Source organism: Echinops telfairi, unplaced genomic scaffold (assembly GCF_000313985.2).
Source record: "Echinops telfairi isolate 266 unplaced genomic scaffold, ASM31398v2 ScPeMD7_7473;HRSCAF=8511, whole genome shotgun sequence".
NCBI lineage: Eukaryota > Metazoa > Chordata > Mammalia > Afrosoricida > Tenrecidae > Echinops > Echinops telfairi.
In genome coordinates, this window is record NW_022111377.1 from 9,738,293 (window position 1) to 9,759,034 (window position 20,742).

General features: G+C 40.9%; 1 protein-coding gene across 1 annotated transcript in view; it reads right to left on the minus strand.

The window, feature by feature from the left end:
* ITGA8 (integrin subunit alpha 8) overlaps nt 1-20,742 on the minus strand; it is a 272,754-nt gene that overhangs the window by 183,508 nt on the left and 68,504 nt on the right. The window contains exons 10-12 of the mRNA XM_004712640.2: nt 16,897-16,940; nt 15,062-15,118; nt 10,827-10,879 (exon numbers count right to left, since the gene is read on the minus strand). Of these exons, the coding sequence (XP_004712697.2) occupies nt 10,827-10,879; nt 15,062-15,118; nt 16,897-16,940 (154 nt within the window). The remainder of the gene's footprint in view (nt 1-10,826; nt 10,880-15,061; nt 15,119-16,896; nt 16,941-20,742) is intronic.

Below are 20,742 nucleotides of genomic sequence, written 5' to 3' on the forward strand. Positions count from 1 at the left end.
GCGCAAAGATGTCTCTTTGAGGACTAAGGTGCGCCTGTCCCAAAAGCTTCAAAAGCCTCAGATTCATGGGAATCTTGGACAATGAATAAAGAAGGTTGGCGATGCATTTCAATTACAATGTTGGTGAAGAATACTAGTATACCACATACTGCCATAAAAACAAACAAATTGGCTTGGAAGATGTACAGCTGGACTGCTTCTTGGAAGTCAGGATAGAAAGACTTAGTCTTTCATACTATGGACATGTTGTCAGGAGGTTCCTGGAAAAGACCATCATGGCTGGTAAAGTAAAGGGTCAACTCAACAAGGTGCGGTGGCATAATGGTTGCCACAAAAGGATCAACCATCAATAACCATTTTGAAGATGGCACAGGACCCAGCCCGGTTTCATTCTGTTGTACATAGCATCACCATGATAATAAACTACAGAATGGCACCCTCTAAGACCATGTATTGCATGCCAGTTTCCATGACTAATATTGACAATGTAGTCATTTATTAAAATAATTCAATATTATAGACTGGGTATTAGAGTTGATAGTTGATCAGCCTGCTTTATGATAGTCAAAACCTAATGTAATTTATGCATTACATCACAGATAGCAATCTCATTTATGATTTCTTTAGGTTTTAGTTTATGGTTGGCTTTAAATCATCTTTAATAGATTTTCTATCAAACTCAACCTAATTCTATACAATTGAATGTACTTTGGCCACATCTAGCACAAAAACATAGTTACCCGAAGCTGTTATTATTATTTTTCTCCCAAATAACTTTTCCCTAAAGTTCTCATAAGTTAACCATAGTCTCATGGGACAAGTCAGACAATTGGCATAACGTAATTCACAAAGATAATGTTCTGTATCCTAGTTGGGTGAGTAGCACCTGGGGTCTTAAAAGCTAACAAGCAGATATCTAAGCTATAGCTACTGTTTTCTTTCCATCTGGAACAAAAGGGAGTCAAGGAAACCAGAGACTCAAAGAAGAAATTCATGAGACTAGTAGCCCCCACAAACCATGGAGTATTCTAGCCTAGGATCAGAAGAAGTCGATCATTATCTAACCTAAGACCACTACTGACTGTTGTGACCAGGGACACCATAGAAAACCCTCCTTATTGTGGGAGATAAATATTGGACAAAATTCAAATTCCCCCAAATGACCAAATTTACTAATCTCATAGAGACTAGAGAAACCTCCTCCCACTCCACAAAACTATCACTCTAAAATGCCCTCTGAACTTGGCACGAAAGCCACACACAGAGGTCTCCTTTCAACTAAATGATAGAATGGCCTATTAAAAAACAGTAACTCCCATGAGGAATAAGCTCCTTACTACATGAAACCAAATGGTCAATATTTACCCAAAACAAAGATGAATAGGCAAGGAGAAGTAGGGAGGCTAGATAAACGAATACAGAACAAACAGAAGGGAAATAATGAGAATGCAGACACACTGTGAAAATCATAGCCAACGTCAGGGAACAATTTGCACAAACATTATAGGTGGGAACTTAGCTTGTTTTGGAAACTTTCACCTAAAACACAGTGGAATTTTCAAAGTCACATAAAATGCTCCCAAGTTAGCTAACTACTAAGAATCTGCTTACATTTTGCTTCTTCAGCCCTCTTATAAACAATAGGAGTGTGGAAAATGTCAATGGATTAAACTGTATTTCTGTGAATTTCGAAAATAATGTTCAAATACCACATGAAAAAACAGATCGGCTTGCATCGATACAAGATGGAAAATACTATCTTTATGTTTTCTTAACATGTCTTTCCAGAAATTCCTAACAGAATCTATACAAACTGAGTTTGCAATGCGGGCTATCTTAAGATAACTAAATACAAGTAGATTTCACCACTTTGTTTATGCTTTAAAAACAGTCACAGGCATGATATCAACTATCATTAAGCAAGATGTACACAGCATTTGGTTTAAGCCACTTGAAGTCCACCCATAAAACTTAAAGCCCCCACCCCCAAGTAAACGGGGAAATTTTCCATTTGGCTACATTATTTAATAATAGTGTCATATTTTCATGATGGAGAATCTGGGGCACTTGCGGGAACCTTGTTTCTTATTCATGGTACTTGTTGCCAAAGAAGGCTCTCTAGGTAATCTCATGCACTATCATCCTTAATCAACTCCTGGCTGGGCTAAGGAAAGCCGAGGCCCAGTTCAATCCTACAAAGGAGCCCTCACGTCTGAACCAGGAACAACCGAACGACTGAAGTTCTCCATCTTATACTGAGTGGCTGCACAGCATCAACCTCGGTCCACGGTTTTCAAGAAAAAATGCAAGCCTTTAAAGAAAGGCTGTTGGGAAGCTAGGAATTTGGGTTATGAAATGGAAATTAGCCACTGGGGCTCTTGATGAGTTCTTAATCATTGATAAATGCTGAGAAAGCTAAAGAGAATTTTGTGAGTTCAAAACAAAGCAGCACCCCGGTGGTGCTGTTGGGTAGGCATTCTGCTGTAATCTCAAGGTCGGCAGCTGAAACCCGCTCCCAGGAGAGAAAGAGGAGGCTGCCTGCTCCGTCACTTTACACGATGGAAACATGCTGCCAGCTTGCTGTGAGTGGGTGTGGCCTCAGTGACAGTGGATGTGGTTTCCTTGGTTAAGTCTAGGTTTCTGAAAGCAGTTTTTATTGTAAATTAGCTGAGGATTTATATTTCAGATCAACTTTGTCTTCTAATCATGCTCCCCTTAAAAACTCTACAATGATTTGTTAATCATAGCGGATGTTTCAGTAAAATACAGCAGATTAGTGTAGCTATTTTTAATTTAATTTAACAAACTGATTCTTTCTTTTATGCCATGGAGCCCAAATTACTTATAGCTGATGTTTTAAAATAAGTTGTTTTTTAGCATCACTTTAGGAAATCTTATTTGGAGGAAAATAACTTTGAAATGTTGATGTCATGCTTTTAAAGTGCCAGTAAGACTTTGCTTATATAAATAATGGGAATTAATTCAAATGCATGCATAATTTTAGCAGGAATGTAGATTCTTATCCATAGTCTAAACGGAGTTGAAAAGGAAAAAATTTGAGAAGGATTTCCTTGTGTGTGGAACATATACATATATACTATTCTTTTCCCACAACTTTTATTTAAAGCTAGTGGAGATTTTTTTTAGTGGTACATACATTTGTTTTTCACAATGATCAGCTTTTTAAAATAAGTGAAACATTTACCAATCATGCTACTCATTTATTAGGTTGAAAATTCCTAATATTAATAGGCTGTAAACTTTTGTGTATAAACCTTTGAAGACTGAAATTAAATTTTCCCCTAGTAGATATTTTATAGAGCTTAATAAAGAGATCTCTGTATGTAATTAAAAAATATTAATTAGGTAAGTCAGCCAAAGATCTGAGCACTAATCAATACCTACCTTACTTTAATTAGTAAGTGATGTTGGCCAATTTACTTAGGTTTTTGTGCCTCAGTTTCCTTAGGGAGTCTTACTAAGTTGTAGTGTGAATGATCTAAAAGTTACAAAGCCTATTAAACCGAAGGTATTTTGAGGAGAAGAAACCATTGAAAGGCATGATTGAGTTTTGCTGTTTGATTGCCCTGTTAGGTCCCACGAAAGTGTTAGTTGTTGACTAGAGATGTCTGCATTTGAAACTGCCTACAAAGAGGAAGACCAAATCTATTAAAATTAAAACACTAAACACTGCCATGGAGTTAATTTCTATTCATAGTGACTCGATGTAGGGTTCCCAAGGTTTCAAATCTATCTGGGAGCAGATAGCCCCATCTCTGTTGCCTGGAGTAGCTGGTGGTTTAAACTGTTGCTCTTGAGGTTAGCAGTCCAAGGCTTACCCAATGGCACCAACAGATCAAAATCTATTAACAATCGTTAAAGGTTTTAGATAGGGGTTCGTGGTCACTGCACGCTCTCCCAGTGGTAATAATGGTAAAAAATGGGCAGCAGACTTAGGCTTGCTGCTTGGAATACTGTGAGAACCCGAGCCGGGCACACCCAGGATTGTGTGTGTGTGTGCGCTTATCCTTTCCGTAAGCACTGTCCTCCAGGAAGGATTTGGTCCCAATGGTGCGGATAATCAAAATGTGGCCTCTGCCTGAGAAAGCCTTGGTGAGCTGCTCTATGAAGATCAGAACCGAGAACACCCAATGGGGGAGTTCTACTCTGTCACGTAGCATCAAAATGAGTCCGAACGCTCTTGAGGACACCTAGCAACACCGCGATTCCAATGGCTGCAGGGATTGGTGTCTGCCCCGCTGATCCATTCCCAGGCCACATATAACTGTTGTGTCTCTGGGGATGAATGATCCACTGAAGGTGATGAAGAAGATGACCTGTTTTGATGAGTGGATTATAGGCCACCACCCTGGGATCGAGTCTACATCTATTCATGAACGATGCCATGCTTTCACAATTGTGTGTATCTGAAAGCCAGAAACATAAGCGCTGAGAAACGATACCACTGCTGGTGTGATGTCAGACTGGTGTGAGTTTTATATCTGAATCTGGGATGAATGGTAGTATCTTCCTTGACTAATCTCATTTATTCCCAGAGCAAACTCACATATAATAGGAACTTGAATTTACATAGTATCTAAGTAATTCAAATAGCAAACTACATACACACTGAGAATCTATGAGCACTTTCTTTAATAATGGCAACATAGTTGGCCTATACTTCTATAATTTCCTTTATTCAACAGTGTTTTAAATTCTATATCATTATCTAAACGAATGACACTATCAATTGAATTGCCTTATGCCCCAATATGATTGAATGTTCCCTAACATAAAATGATAATGATGTCTCTAAAGTGAATGGGGCACATACATAAACCATGGATATATCAATGGATTTGGGGCTCACACTTAATTCTAGCCCCAATCTAAATTAATTCTTGATATGGCCCTGCTTGATGCTTTCCCTCATGAAGAAATCACTGAAGATATGGGATATAGATGCGATAGTAAATTGTGGCAAAGAAACAAGTTAGTATATGGCAATCAGAAAGCATAGCACCTGGAATCCTAAAGGTTTGTCTTCCAACAAGCAGCCATCTAAATGAGATCAACTTAGTCCACATGGAAGACGCACACAAGCCTTTGCGATCCAAGGATTGTAAATAATAAAACCCAAATCCGAAGGATGGAATGGTATCAGAGCTTAAACTGTGAACACTTGGTTTGCAGAAGTCTAAGGATGACAAGGGAAGCCCAAATTCCATTTGCAGGGTCCCTACATGGATTAAGTCTCCAGTGATTCTCTTCTGAGCATTTGAAAGTCGTTTCCATTAAAAAGAAAAGTGAGGAAGACATACACGTGACTTAAGCCTCTCGTGAATCCCCAGGGATGTCGGTTGTCTTGCTGTCATGCACAGTGCATTGGAAAGTGAGTATCGCAGATGCAGTTAAGTTAAAATTTAACACCTTATCATTTGATCTCCCTTTTGATGCATTTTAAATTTGTTCTAGTTTTTAATATTGTTTGCTTTCTTTTCAATTGAGGTTTCTCTCTTTTACTTATTGCTGTTGGTTTTTTGGTTTTGTATGTTTTTCTGCATGTGAAATTCAGAACAGGTAATCTATAGAGACAGTAACTGGATTACTTGTTCTTTGGGAGGATAGCAGGAGAGGTTGGGTGGAAATGGGGAGTGAATAACAATGAGCGCAAGAAAGAAGAAAAGGCTCTAAAATTGATTGTGGGTGATGATTGCACAGCTCTTCTTGATATGATTGAACTATTGAATTGTGTGATATGTGAATATGATATGCCAATGCAACTGCTTAACAATGGTGATATCAAGTAATGGATATGCAGTCTAAAGTCTTTGGAGAATTGTCCTTGTTAGGAGCTATTGAGCCAGTTCCAACTCAGAGTGACCCTGTGTGCAACAGAAGGAAGCATCGCCTGGTCCTCCCCTCTCCTCACAATCATTCTTCTCATTGAGCCCATTGTTGTAGCCACTGTGTCAATCCATCTCGTCGAAGGTCTTCCTCTTTTTTTGCTGCCCCTCTACTTTACAAGCCTGATGTCCTTTGCCAAGGCAACGGTCTCTTTTGATAACGTGTTCAAAGTACACCAGACAATGTCTCAGAAAATATTGTCCCCAAAATAAATAGTCCATAGGGAATTTTTTTCCCATAGGGAAATTTTTAAAGAACATCAAGAACTGACAAATTGTCAGAAAATTCCTGTGTTCTTAATAACCATGCTGTTTTGATCAGGAGAAATTAAATGAGATTCTTTGCTTGCATGTTTTGTTGTTTGGTTTTTTAACATGGCAAAAAAAATAATGTACTATAGGCACCTTATTATAGGCTACACTGTTGTTCCAGGAAGGAAACAGTGCCCTGAAGGACATATTATAAAACAGGACAAACATAAGAAAGGAACACATTGAGTTAATCTGTGCTACAAAATGCTACATGACTCTCGGGAGGGAAGCTCCTGATCTGACTGTCACTGTGGGTTGAGAAATGTGTCTCTGCATATCTGCAAGGCCACATGAGGTTTTTGTTTTCAGGAAAGAACAGGATTACTAAATCTGGACAGCATGTCATATTTCAGTCTTAAGATATTCTTCAGCCATTTTCTCTCTAAATTAATAAACGGCACCAGGAGCCAATGCAGTTCATACACACTGGGGAATTTGAATGGCAGCCTTTGTTTCTTTATTTCCCTAACTCAGACAATTGAAGTAATTTCATTTTAAATTAACTGCTTCCTGGGCAAAACTAGCATTTGAATATGCCTTAAAGTACATCCAGAATTTAACTTCCTCTATCTCCTTCCACAAGGAACAGTGGTGCCATGGATGAATGCTGGGCAGCTCACCACATTGGGGGTGGTTCAAATCCACTAGAACCTCAGAGGGAGAAAGGAGACAGTCTGCTTGGAAATCCTCGGAACAGTTCTATTCTGTCCGATAGGGTTGCTCTGAGTTGTGCTTGATTCCACAGCAGGGTATAGGTTATTTCTCTCCACTATTATCTCTCAGGCTCAAGTTCAACTCCTGCCTCGCCTGCCTTGTCCCACAGTTAAAACCAAAGTGAAACAACCCACCTCCTCCCTTAGAATCATCCATAATTCTGAGACTATTCGGGAAGCACTTTCTATCACAAAGTAGAGTTTGTATGGCAATGTGTCTACTCACTGCTGCTGCATTTGAGTGGATTCCAGCTCATTCCAAGCCTCTGTAAGGTTTCTGAGACTACAATCTTGTAGGAGCAGACAGCATCATCTCTCTCCCTAGGAGCAACTTGTGGGCACGAATTGCAGATCTTGTGGTTACCCACCAATGTTTAACCCAGGACACCATGAAGACAGGCATTGTGTATTGTAATTGGACAAGCCTTTATCATCTTGTTATTTTTCAGACTTCTCCCCTCTGCTTTCCCCCTTCATTCATTACTCCAGCCAATGCTTATTCCTTCGGTCTTTCTCCAACGATGACTGGAGCCCTTCTCCACCTATTCAATTGGATATTGCATCTTGCCCAATTTTTCCTAATCCCCTTCTGGTTTTTGTTTGTTTCATTTTTCACCATTAAAAATTGTTTTAGTCATTTAATAAACTGAATAATGTAAATATAATAATATTAGACCTACAACTGTAAATCAAATCATATAATATACAGTCTATCCTTGAAGCATTTGCTAATGGAGATCAAGGATTACAGCCTTCAGTGTGGATTACAACTCAGTGTCAAGAAGACAAAAATCCTACAAGCTAGACCAGTAGGTAACATCATGATAAACAGAGAACGACTGACGTTGTCAAGGATTTCACCTTGCTTGGCACCACTAGAAATGCTCATGGAAGCAGCAGTCAAAAGATCAAAGGATGCATTGCATTCGGTAAAGCTGCTGCACAAGATTTCTTTAAAGTGTTGCAAAGCAAGAACGTTATTCTGAGAACTAAGATATGCCTGATCCAAGCCATGGTATTTTTCAATCACCTCATCTGTATGTGAAAGTTAGATTTTGAATAAGGAAGACCAAAGCAGAATTGATGCATTTGAACTGTGGTGCTGAAGAAAAATATTGAAAGTACCATGGACAGCCAAAAGAACCAACAAATCTGTCTTGGAAGAAGTACAGCTGGAATGCTCCTTAAAGGCAAGGATGGTGAGACTTAGAGACCAGCCCCTAAAGGACATCCTCCTTGGTAAAATAACAGCAGTGAAAGAGGAAGACCTCGCACAAGACGGATTGATGGAGTAGCTGCTTCGCTGGGCTCAAGCGTAAGAACAGTTGTGAGAATGGCACAGGGCCAATCAGTGTTTTGTGAGGTCATGCAGAGAGTTGCTGTGAGTTGCAACCAACTCAACAGCACCTAACAACAACACAATATTGTTAGGCTTTGAACCGCCTGGAAAGCAGTTCGAACACACCAGCTGCTCCTCAGGAGAAAGATGAGGCTCTCTCCTCCCATAAAGATTTGCAAAGCCGTGGGCTCCCTATACAGGGTTGCTCTGAATTGTATTGGGCTCAGTGGCACTGAGTCTGGGAATCAGCATAGTTTCTTTAAGGAACTCAGTGGTGCAGTGGTTAAAATGGTCAGCTGCTAACCCAAAGATTGGCAGTGTGAATCAACCAACTACCTCGTGGGAGCAAGATACCATCATCTGCTTTTATCGAGATGCATAGCCCTGAAAAGCCTATGAGATACATAGTCTACTCTTCTACAGGCTTACTGTGAGCCCGAATGAACCCAACAGTCATGGGTTGGGTTTGGGTTTGGATCTTTTCCTTAAGGATCCCTGTTGGCACAGTGGTGGAGCACTTGGCTCTGAATAGAGACATCAGCAGTTCAAAGTCACCAGCCACACAGCAGGAGAAAGATGTGTCAATCCGCTTCCTTAAAGATTACAGCCTGGAAATCCTATTATAGTTCTATGCTGTCCTAGGGGGTCACTAGGTGTCAGAAGCAGCGCCATTTCAACTGGTATACTTTCCAAATTTGAATGTTAACTCCCACCCCACAAGCCTGGTATGACTTTCCCAAGGGGGTGGGATGGGCAGGGGTTGCTTGGTGTTGGCTACATAGCCCAGCGCTGGAACTGATAGATACTTATAGATACTTATATCTATAGAGAGATGTAAGTATCATGCTGAATGAGAGAATAATGTAAAATCAATTTCCAAGAGGTACAAAAGCTATCTAAATGTATCTCCACTTATACCATAACACAATATATAAAGCACCTTTACATTGTCTATTATCTATCTATTCTATTGTCAGTTAATGTCTATTAAAGATATTTCTAAAAATGACCTGCCCAGGTCCAAGAACATGGGCAAGGTACTTCCGATATTTGTGTTCTGTGAAAATGTAAGCCCTATGGCAGCAGACTCTCTGTCTTACTCATCATTATACTTTAGGCACTGAGACAATCCCTAGCATGATGTTGGTACTCCAAAAACACTTGCTGGATGAACGAGTAATCAATATCTCTCAACTAATGATTACTTTACTATTTAATGATTTGTTACTTTAACTCTCAATTAAGGGCTTTCAGTGAATTCAAGAGGCTTTTTAGGAGGGAAAGCTATTTGAAGAAAAGCTCTAACATAATCAAACTTACCATGATGCTCGGGCCAAGATCCATTGAAACTTGCTACCATAATGTCTAAAAAAATAACATTCTCTCTTCTCTATTGGCATTACTACTATGTTAAAGGAATGTTGAGAGGGAAAGAACCTTTTTATTTTTTTGCCATGTGCAGTTATTTTCTGGATGTTTACTTGCATGTCTGTACCCTAGAACAGCGGTTCTCAACCTGTGGGTCACGACCCCTTTGAAAGTCGAATGACCCTTTCACAGGGGTCGCTTGATTTATAACAGCAGCAAAATTACAGTGATGAAGCAGCAACGAAAATAATTTTATGGTTGGGGAGGTCACCACAACACGAGTATTAAAAGGTCGCAGTGAGTTAGTTTCTTGTGCCGACCTGGCCGATAAACACATGTGGGGTTAATTGAAGGGCAGAGGGATAAATGGCTCAGTGAACCTCACCTTTCGAGTTCTCAGGTCTCTTGTTTTGTGATGGTCAAACCAGGGTGCAGCTGCCTTAGCCAGTTCCCTGATTCAGCTGGCAAGGCTCACTTCCTGCAAGACATCCCTGAGGAGAAGCCACATGGACCTATCCCAATGCAGCCCTGGGTGCTGGAGCAGCCGTGTGGAGACCCCTGCCAGTGCTGAGATGCTTACATGTTCAGTGATTCGGCTTTGCTCCTGCAGTCGGCATCATTGTGTGTGTTTTGTGAGATGGAGGAGGACTGTGTGGATTGGTGTCGGACATATGGGTTAATGTTGGACTTATAGGCTTGGGCAGCACTGGGTTGGGATGTTTTCTTGATGTGTACTTACCCTTTATATAAAATTCTCTCTTATACATATGAGTTTCTGTGGATTTGTTTCTTTAAAGTACTCAGACTAACACACGTGGCATTACAAAGGTTGAGAACCACTGCCCTAGAAGAAACTCCAGGAGCGAGGAGCACTGATAAGCAAACCCATTAGTGACTATGAATATGACTGATGGAGGACTATTCACTTCATAAAAGTAAAGATAAAACGAAATCCAGGCGTTCCCTTCTAGAAGTGGCAGATGTGAACGATCTCAGGAAAGACATAAAACAAGATGACAGAGAAGGCTTCACCAGACACGTCTGGGCATGAACCAAAAGAGCTAAGACAAGACAGCCTCTATTTCCTTGTTGAGGAAGTATGGAAGGATGCATCTTATTAAGGGAAAATAACTCATCTTTATGGACAGATATCATATCAATTGAATGAGGACCATCTTATAAACTTACCCATCATTGTTAACATCTGACACTGCAACAGTGTATCCAAAATATGATGCCATCTGCAAGAGAAAACCGTAAGGTGACATAGTTTGCATTTGTAAAATCATTTTCCACATAATCGCCTCTCAATTACCTCTGAAAGATTCATCTCATGGCAGCCCTTTGTTCCCCTCTGAAATTTATAGACTTGGACTTGGACAAAGTCTTCTAGTCATTTATTCCAACCCTTGACCGGATGAATAATTTCCCCCACAATGTCCCTGACATCTGCTTGTACATCCTCTAGAGATCTTCAACAATCAACCCATTCAATTTCTGGACAAAATTACAAGGACATTTTTTGCTAAATCTGACCCTTCTGTAAATCTAGTCTTCAAGCCTACCTACTTCCATAATGTTGAACCGCACAGAATAAATCTGATTCCATTTCCTTTAAAGTCTCATAAAACTATTTTCTGTTACATCACCATGTGGACCCCACTTTCCTTAAGATAACGTGTGTTATCAAAGAGTAGAGAATAACACATGTGTTTTGTTAAGAGCAAAGTGGAAGTACACTTAAACTGCCATAGGTTGGATACTTTATTTATACGACTAAATTTTGAGAGGAACTATATCTTGGTATTACTTCAGATTACATTTATATCTTTTCCATAACATAATCTAACTAGCATAACATAATTTCCCTAAATTGTATCCTTGGAGTTTGTTCTGTTTCTTTAAGCTATTTTTTTTAGGACTTTTCATCTTTTTAGATTTGGTCCATAGTTTCAGGTAGCCAAAATTCATTGCTTCCCTATTCTGCCAGCCAGTGGGTTAGCTGACTCAGTCTCCTGTTGTCTACTAACAGCAACAGCCTGTAGCCCCCGTGAAAGCTTGCTGCATGGAGGGGACTAGCATGTGTCTTTTTTGTTCACTTTTCTATTTGCACTGCCTGGACAGTTAGAAGACTGTTATACAATCCATTGCACGTCATATCATAATAGCCTTATATCTCCATATAGCTCACAAGACTGTCAGGAGGAGTATTACGGAACATTACAGAGCAATGAGCAGACCGAGTACATACGGTAATTACTTCATTAAGATCTTCACTGATGCCACTCGTGTCTTCTTAATAATGATTGTTAGATGTGGCTCCTAACTATAACCTGCCAACAACAAGAACTATGACCTTTCTAACAAGAACAAGTGCTTGATTACCCGATAAGCAAGGTCAGCATGGGCTTACTTGTGCCTACCTACTAATCTGTAGTGAGCAGCTTCACATCTCTGATGTGGTGAAACCAATGTGAAATTGTTCCCCACCGATTAATAAATAAGTACAAGTTTAAATGGAGAGAAAATGTTTTGAGAAACGATATACAAATGCGCTTTACACAATTGATGTGTGTATGGATTGGGATAACAGTTGTTTGAGCCCCTAATAAAATGTTAAAAAAGAAAAAAAAATTAAGTACAAGTAAGCCTGTGCTGATGTTACTTATTGGGTAACCGGCTCCCGACTAGACTACTGGATCTTCCCCGCTCTCTCAAAGAAAATGCCTGAAAAGGAACAGCGTGCTCTGAAAGTCAGGTGCTTCACGTTGGCAGCCAAGGCTACGTCTGAAAAGTACTCTTGCTTTGGAGTGTGAAGTGGTTTTAAAAATAACTTAAAACAGAGTTACTAAGGGAAAAAAAAAACCACTACTACTGTCAAATGAACGTATTCAAGGCATGCCACATTTTCAAAATGCGCCTTTGCTTTCCCTCTCTTCAATAACTCGGTGTTCTCACACTCAGATCTCTACTTTAGATTTATTTTTTTGGAGACACTAAATTCTCTATGCGAGACAGAGGGGGGGGAGAGGCAGAACAGAGAGGGAGGGAGAGAGAGAGACTTGATCATGACCTTGAAAAGATGATATAAACATGTGTTGGATCATCTTGCAACCACTCACAGCTAGACAGCTTACTGAATTTGAGCATGTGCCATCTAGCTGGCACGGATGTGACTTTCCCTTGGGCTTGGAGAAGGGAACAGAGGCAGATTTTAACCTAGGGATGAATGCATTTCCTCTGACTGAAGGCCAAATGATGCCATGGCTGGAATAAGTACTTCCCCATCTGTGCTTGTAATAGAGAGGAGTCGCTGCATGACCCTTAATTCATTAATTTGTGCATTTAAATCAATTAATTCATGCATTTATTCCCTCAAGAAACAGTACTCATCATCTGGCACCTATTTCCTTGCTGCACAGAATTCTGACAGTACAAACAGAATAGATAAAATAGACAAAAGTCCCTGCCTCCTTAGGACAAACTTGCTTGTGGATGGCATTTTACTAACTATTGACCACTAAACCTGAATTTCACTGTGAGCAGCAATTCAGTGTAGCAAAGCAATAGCATTTGTTCAAATGAATCATGACCTATTAATTCACTTGGCTAATTTAAGGTTTCTTGTTTACTAGCTTTCTTTGTATGGTAGGGTGTGGGGAGCTTCCAAAAGAATATGGGAAAAATCTATTTTTCCTCATAATTTTTAAATAAAATCTGAAGTTTTATTTGTGAAGAACTCTCAGTTTCATAAGAACTATAAACACCAGAAATCCATTGCTCCTAAATTATACTTTTCATTTACAATGTTTTTATTAGACTTACAGAACAACCATATATGTATTGCTGAATTTCCCAAGACACAGCCTATGACCAGCGTGTTGTTGCTATGCACTATCAAGTTGATCGTGACTCACAGGGACCCTGCATGACAAAGCAGAATCATAGGGGTTCCTACGTCGGCAGCTTACATCTCGAGATCTTTTCTCCTATGTAGCCACGGATGGATTTACGCGGCTGCTCTTTTGGTTACAGTCCAGCTGTTGAGCGCTTGATCATTGTATCACCAGCGCTCCTATGATCATTCTAGGTACATACGTTTACCTACATGCACATCTAATTGGTAGGTTTCAGGAGAATCTTACAGTTTTCATTTAATCGAAAGGAAGAGGAAGAGACTAAGGAATTGAAAGGCCATTTTTACAGTTTTCATCTGTTGAGTTTCCTGTCAAGAACTCTTTTAAGTAACTAACAGTTCTGGATTCCTTTCATTCCCTAAGAGAGGTTGGAAGCTAGATATATCATTCTCATTTTGCAAATTGGGCTCAAAGGAGTTAAATGACTCTCTTTGGGTCACACGAATCATGAGTGGGATAGTGGTGCCCAGAATCCGGCTCTGCCTCCTTCCATCACCCAGGCTGTCTTCAAGTGCTCCTCCTCCATTCCATATCTTAGCTGAGAGTCTTCACATATATCAATACTACTGAAGCATCAACATGAATCAGCTCCCCACTGCAATGAATCCACCCTCTTAAATAGGCTCATATGCCCTCCCCATTCTCAGCTCCTCCCTCTGTCTTTTGCTCACAGCTAGGTTGACCTTGCTGCTCCTCAGACATGCTTAGCTGGCCATGTGAAGGCCTTGTTTCAGCTGCTCTCTCTGCTGGAACATTCTAGACAAAATGGTATGGTGGCCTGTGTCTTGTCAGTCACACCTCAGCTCAGATGTTGCCACTTTAAAGGTCTCCCTGAGCTTCTAAGAGCTCCCTTGCCACACACCCCATATTATATAAGTCTATTTTATTCACCATATCACTTCTATTTGAAGTTATCAGGAGCATTTGTGTGTCAATGAACTTCCCTGTTCCCCCTCCTCCACTGTTGTGCAAGAGATGAGAAATTGCCTGTCTTGCAGCACAGGGGGGGGCAAAGTGTTGGGCTAACAGCTGGTTCAAATCCACCAGCTGTTTCCTTTGCAGAAACATGAGGATGCCTGCTCTCATACAGATTTCCAGCCTTAGAAACCCATCTGGAGCAGATCAACTCTGCCCCTACAGGGTCCCAATGAGTCGGAATCAGTGGGGTGTGCATATACTGCTATATCTCCAGGACCTAGAAGAGTTTCTAACACACACCTACAGCCACCGAGTCATTGGTGACTCATAGTGACCCTACAGGACAAAGTAGGGCTGTCTCATAGGGCTCTCGAGGCTCATATCTCTATGAAGACAGACAGTCACCCTTTTCTCTTACAGAGCATCTGGTGCATTTTAATCCCGGTCCTTTCAGTTAGTAGTCAATTACCTAACCACTGTGCACTTGGAGCTCAGTAACTATTTACTAAATGAATGAATTACATGCAAATTATCATATACTACTAGTATAGGACGACTAGTAATTATTTGATGTTAAAAGGATTTTACCTGTTCGCCAGTGAAATTCTGTATATAGGTCATATCTGTAGAGTTAATGATTGAAACCTGAAATCGCAGAAATTAGATAGGTTGTTACATGACTTTACATATAACTGGAGAATTTCTTTTAAACAGTGAATTAAATCCCTTGAAGTTTTTTGTCGAGTGACAGTTAACTAGATGTAAAACAAAAATTCAAGACCACAAGCATGATGTAAATGCTCACATTTTAAAAACCAATCAAACTTTCTGACATAATACATGCTTACTACTTCAAAATGGGAAAATAAATGCTGAAAACAGAAATCTGATAGTGAGTTATCCACTTAGTCATAATTTTTTTCTAGATCTATTTCTACACGTGTGCTATTTTGAGAGACAAATGATTATGTCTCTTTAGAGGAGACAAAAAGAGAAAAATTTTAAGGTTATCTGTATAGCAAAACATTTCTTTTGATTTTATTCATCCAACCGCAAATCTATAAACATTATGTGTTCACTGGATTTCTTTAAGAAAGATAAATTATTTAAAATAAATTTTTCATTTTCCTAAGTTTGCACTAGTAGTGAGTTGATTCGTATCCTTGAAAATTCCCCATCAACTGGAAAAGCTCAGATGTGACCTTATGTGGAAATAGGTTCAATTTAATTAAAGATCTTGAGATGGAATTATCCTAGACTTAGGATGGTCCCTAAATCCCTTCATATACACAGAGCTGAAAGGCCGTGTGAGGATGTAGGGCGAAATCATAGTTATGTTACAGGAAGCCTAAGAATGCCAGGAGCCACCTGCTTGCCACCAAGTCAATTCTCATAGTGACCCTGTGGGCAGAGTAAAACTGTCTCTCTGGGCGTCTGAGGCTGTAAATCTTCACAGGAGTGGAAAGCCTCATCTTTCTCCATGGAGCAACTGGTAGGTTCAAACCGCTGACCTTGCTGTTAGCAGCTCAGTGTGTACAGTCGCCCAGCACCGGGGCTCCTCTGGGAACCACCAGAACCTGGAGATGGCAATGAAATCTCTCCTGGAAGCATCACAAGACATTTGGCTCTGCTACTGCTTTGTTTTCAGACTTCTGGCCTCCAGAACCGTGTGAGACTAAATGTCTGTTATTTTAAGCCACTGAATTGTGGTTTGTTACTGCAGCCCAAGAAAGGAATCCATTAGCGAAACCATAATTAATGTTCTTATTTCTATCTCACAAGGTATATGAAGACGTTGATCCTACCAACAATGGTATCTTTGGAAATGATTTCTGGAACATGCACATGGACAGGAACAGGGCCCACATGCTTCGTTTCACATGCTGTTGCTGCCCTGAAATTCTTAAGCATTTTTTAATAAAGGGTCTTGTGTTTTCATTTTGCAGTGGGCCCCAAGTTTTGTGGCTAATCCTGCACATGGATCAGAATGCATGTAGTGTCGTTATTGCTCTTCTTTTTCACTTTACAAATAATATTTTCTTGTGTTTTGGGTGAAAGTGTATGCTGCAAATTAAGTTTTCATTTAATCGTTTCCATATGCATTGTTCATTGGCATCGGTTACATTGTTTACATGTCGATAGTCTCATTATTTCCATTCTAGTTGTTCTGTCTCCATTAATCTAGTTTCCCTGCCACATCCCAACAGCCTAGCCTTCTTGCCTTTGCTTTAGGGTCGATGCTGTTCATTTGGTCTCACACAGATGGCTTTTTAAAGGAGAGCCCTTTCTTTTTAGAGCCAGTAGGAGGGGCTCATGTGGGACCCTCAGACTAAGGACATTGTAAAAGATGCAAAAGTAAAATTAACCAAAAGGCTTCTTTGGAAAAACAAGAAAATAGGTTAGAGTACAGTGTCAGTACTCACATATCCAAAATTCTGTGCTCCTCTTGGAACTCCGGCCACCAGTTCTGGAGAGAAAGAAGACAGCCTTTCAGAGCGGCACTTACAGACATCTGTAACAGAGCATAGCAGCACCGGGGGGAGTGGTGGTTGGACATTGGGCTGCTAACCACAGGTCAACAGTTTGAAACCAGCAACTTCTCCAAGGGAGAAAGACCAGACTTTCGACTCCCATTATGAGTCACAGCCTCAGAAACCCAGAGCCAGTTCTGCCCTGTCCTCTCAGACTGATCTGTTGGAATTGATTTGATAGCAGTGAGTTGAAATAACAGATCATTGGCAAACATGGGGTCTATTTATGGTGGTAAATACTATATGTAACTAAACATGTGCTATTTCAACATGCTTCACATGTGTAATAAAGTGATGATTGTGTTCCCCATCTTGTGCCACCATCACCCTTTCTGTTTCCAAATTGCTTCTTCACGATGTTGCCATTAGTCCATTCCAACTGACGGCCACCCTGTGTGTTACAGGGGGGAATTGCTTGATGGGGTTTTCTAGGCTGTAGGATCACCAGGCCTTTTCTTCCACAGTTCCAGAAGGTGGGTTTGGGCTGTCAATATGTCAGTTAATAGCTAAGGGCAAAACATTTGCATGACATAGAAACCTTCACCATCACACAGAGGGTGGTGAACTTGAGGTCTGTGTTTTTCATTTGCTTTTTCATGTGTTACTCATTTGCTTCCTCTCATGTCAATCAAAGAACAGAAATGCAGCAAACTACTGTCATGGAGTCGCTTCTGACTCATAATGACCCTCTAGGACCAACACTTCTTTGTGGGTTTCCAAGATTGAGAATTTTTTTTTTTTTGGATTGAGAATTTTTGTGGGAGTAGAAATCCTCATCTTTCCCTAGAAGAGCAGGTGGTGGTTTCAAACTGCTGACCTTGCAGTTAGCAGCCCAACATGCAACCCACTATGCCACCAGGGCTCAGACAAGCAAAAAATGGTACTCTGAGATGCCTGTGCCCATTCTTCCCTGACAGGTGTCTTTGCCTCTAAAACATAAGCCTGGCTTCTCAGGTCAACACCTAAGTTTGAGGTTAAACCTTGTCCCTGATTTTCCCAGCTTGCATTCTGGTGCCATCTTTCATATTTGTCTCAAAAGTGCAGCTCCTGCCACAATATGTTCTAAAAGCTTTGCTATAACAAAAAGTTGAGGAGCCCTGGTGGTGCAGTGGCTACTTGGGTGCTTGCCGGAAGATCTGTGGCATGAACTCACCAGCTGCTTCACCAGCAAAAGGTGTGGCAGGATGCTTCCAGAAGGAGTACACTCCTGGAAGCCCTATGAGACCGTCCGACTCTCTCCTTTGGGACCGCTGTGAGTTGGAACTGATGTGACAGTCATGGATTTGGGTTGGGGAGGAAAATGCCACACATTGTAAATAATACTCATCTGGCCGGCTTGCATTCTCTGGGCCAGCAGGACACAGGACTAAGCCGTCAGTCAAAGCCACCCAAGAAGGACGTGTCGGGAACAAAGGTGGCAACTCCTGGGGAAAGGGCAGCTCCTTCCAAAGGAGCTTCATTGCAGTGATCTGACTTTAGGTTGGGAAGCAACCAAACTGCAGGCTGGTTTCAGTCTTGGGTCTGCCACGTACTGGAGAGGAGTCTTCATGAATGTCTTCCAGTCACTTGCAATGTGTACTAGTTGGAATTGGTGACTGTCCAAGGTCTTTCTGGCGCTCACTTTCTCAGCTTTCCTTACAAAGCTCTGGGGGCACCATGATTAAGTGCTCACTTCCTAACTGAAGGAATCCACAAAGTGGCTCTGTAGGAGAAAGACCTGGTGATCTGTTCCCACAAAGATCACGGCCAAGTGTGACCCTCACGAGAGAACCTGGAGTGGAGAAAAACTAGGCAGGAACATCGTACGGGGAGGGCTAGCGTTGAGATGAGAGGGAAGGCCTATGTAATAAGATGGTGTTGAGGCAAATGCTGAGGACACCGAGGAGGTTACCTGGGTGCAGTATATTCAGGTAGAGAGAAGAGTAAGTACAGAGACTGAATTAGGAGTGTGCTGGGGTTGGAGTAGAAGGAGTGAGCGATAAAGAAGTAGAAGAGTGGTTCTCAAGCTGTGGGTCACAATCCCTTTGGGGGTTGAATGACCCTTTCACAGGGGTCGCCTAAGACCATCGGAAACCACATACATATTTCACAATATATAATTACATATTGTTTTGTGATGAATCACTATGCTTTAATTATGTTTAATTCTGTTCAATTTGTAACAATGAAAATGCATCCTGTCTATCAGATATTTACATGACGATTCAGGACAGTAGCAAAATGACAGTGATGAAGTAGCAAAGAAAATAATTGTATGGCTGAGGGTCACCACCACATGAGGAACTGTATTAAAGGGTCATGGCATTGGGAAGGTTGAGAACCACTGGAGTCGAAGATGAGGTCAAAGAAATCGGAGGCAAATGCTTACAGCTTTCTAGACCACTTTGAAGATTTGAGTTGTAGTCTGACTATGTTGGGCAAACAATGCAAGGGAAAGAGTCACATAATTTGACTAATTGAAAAAAAACACCCACTTTTCTGGGTTTAGATAGACTCTAGGACAGCAAGCTGAAAGTGGGCAGACCAACGACGAGCGTGCAGTAACGGATGATAAGAGTGTGAATCAGACCAGAGGTGGTAGAGGTCAGACATAGACCGATTCTGGCTGTGTCTTGAGAGTTTTTAATTTTACCACAATAAAACACAAACAAACAAAAAAACAAAATCACCATGTGTACATCATCAAGCTAGTTAGTCAGAGTCCAAAGCTGTGGGTGGACTCCGTCCAACCTCCAGCCTTCAGTGAGCAGTCAAGCATGTTTAACTCTGTGCACCCCTCAAGGATACCTTGCTATAGATGGTATAAATAATATTTAAAGCCACGATACTACATGAGACCACCAAAAGGGATCTCACAGAAGAAAAAGCCCCAAATTTAGTCCTTGGGCATTCTAATGTTAAGAAGCGAGGAAGATTACTGAGAAATCATTCAAGGCCATTAAGGAGTAGCCCGTGTCTGGCAAGGCAAGTGAGGAAAGGAGGAGGGAGTGATCACTATGCTTACTACTCCTGCTCGGCAAGGAAGAGGAGCTACATGGAGCTGACTTTCAAGAGTGTTAGGGATACAGTGCAAGTGGAGTAGCTTCCAGAGAATGGGAGCAGAGGAGAGGAAGACAAAGGCAGCTATGAGACCGCAGATCTTCAAAGCAGAGAGATGCAGGTAGGAGCTGGTGAGGGAAACACGACAAAATGCCTTCTTTTAAATGGGAGAGATAACAGTATGCTTGTATACTGGTGGGACTAATGCCGCAGAGGGTGAGAACGGTTGACAGGATGAGATAAAGGGGTGATATGGGTTGGCATCCTGTCTCTGTCTGAGTCATGAGAGGGAGATTGTTCAGATCCACAGCAAAGCAGAGAGACTGACCTTCAATAGTAGCACAAACATGCAGTTCATCTACAGTAATGAGAGAAAAAGTGGAGTATGCTCTTATGGAATAAAAAAGAAGCCATCAGTTGGGGAAGCTACAGGAACCAGTAATATATGGCCCAATCTTTATTTGGTATGGATTTAAGTCTCCTAAAAAAATCACCCATTGGAATTGATTGATTTCAGGATCAGGCATGCCAAGTAAAGATTAAGCAGGATTGTGCCATTCAACATACATGGCAACCCCTACTTTTTAAAGATTTTATTGTGGTAAAAACAAAATTTAGCAGTAAGTTTTAAATATTTCCAAATACACAACTAAGGGACACCTACCACCTATGCCATGCTGCGCCACCATCAACACGATC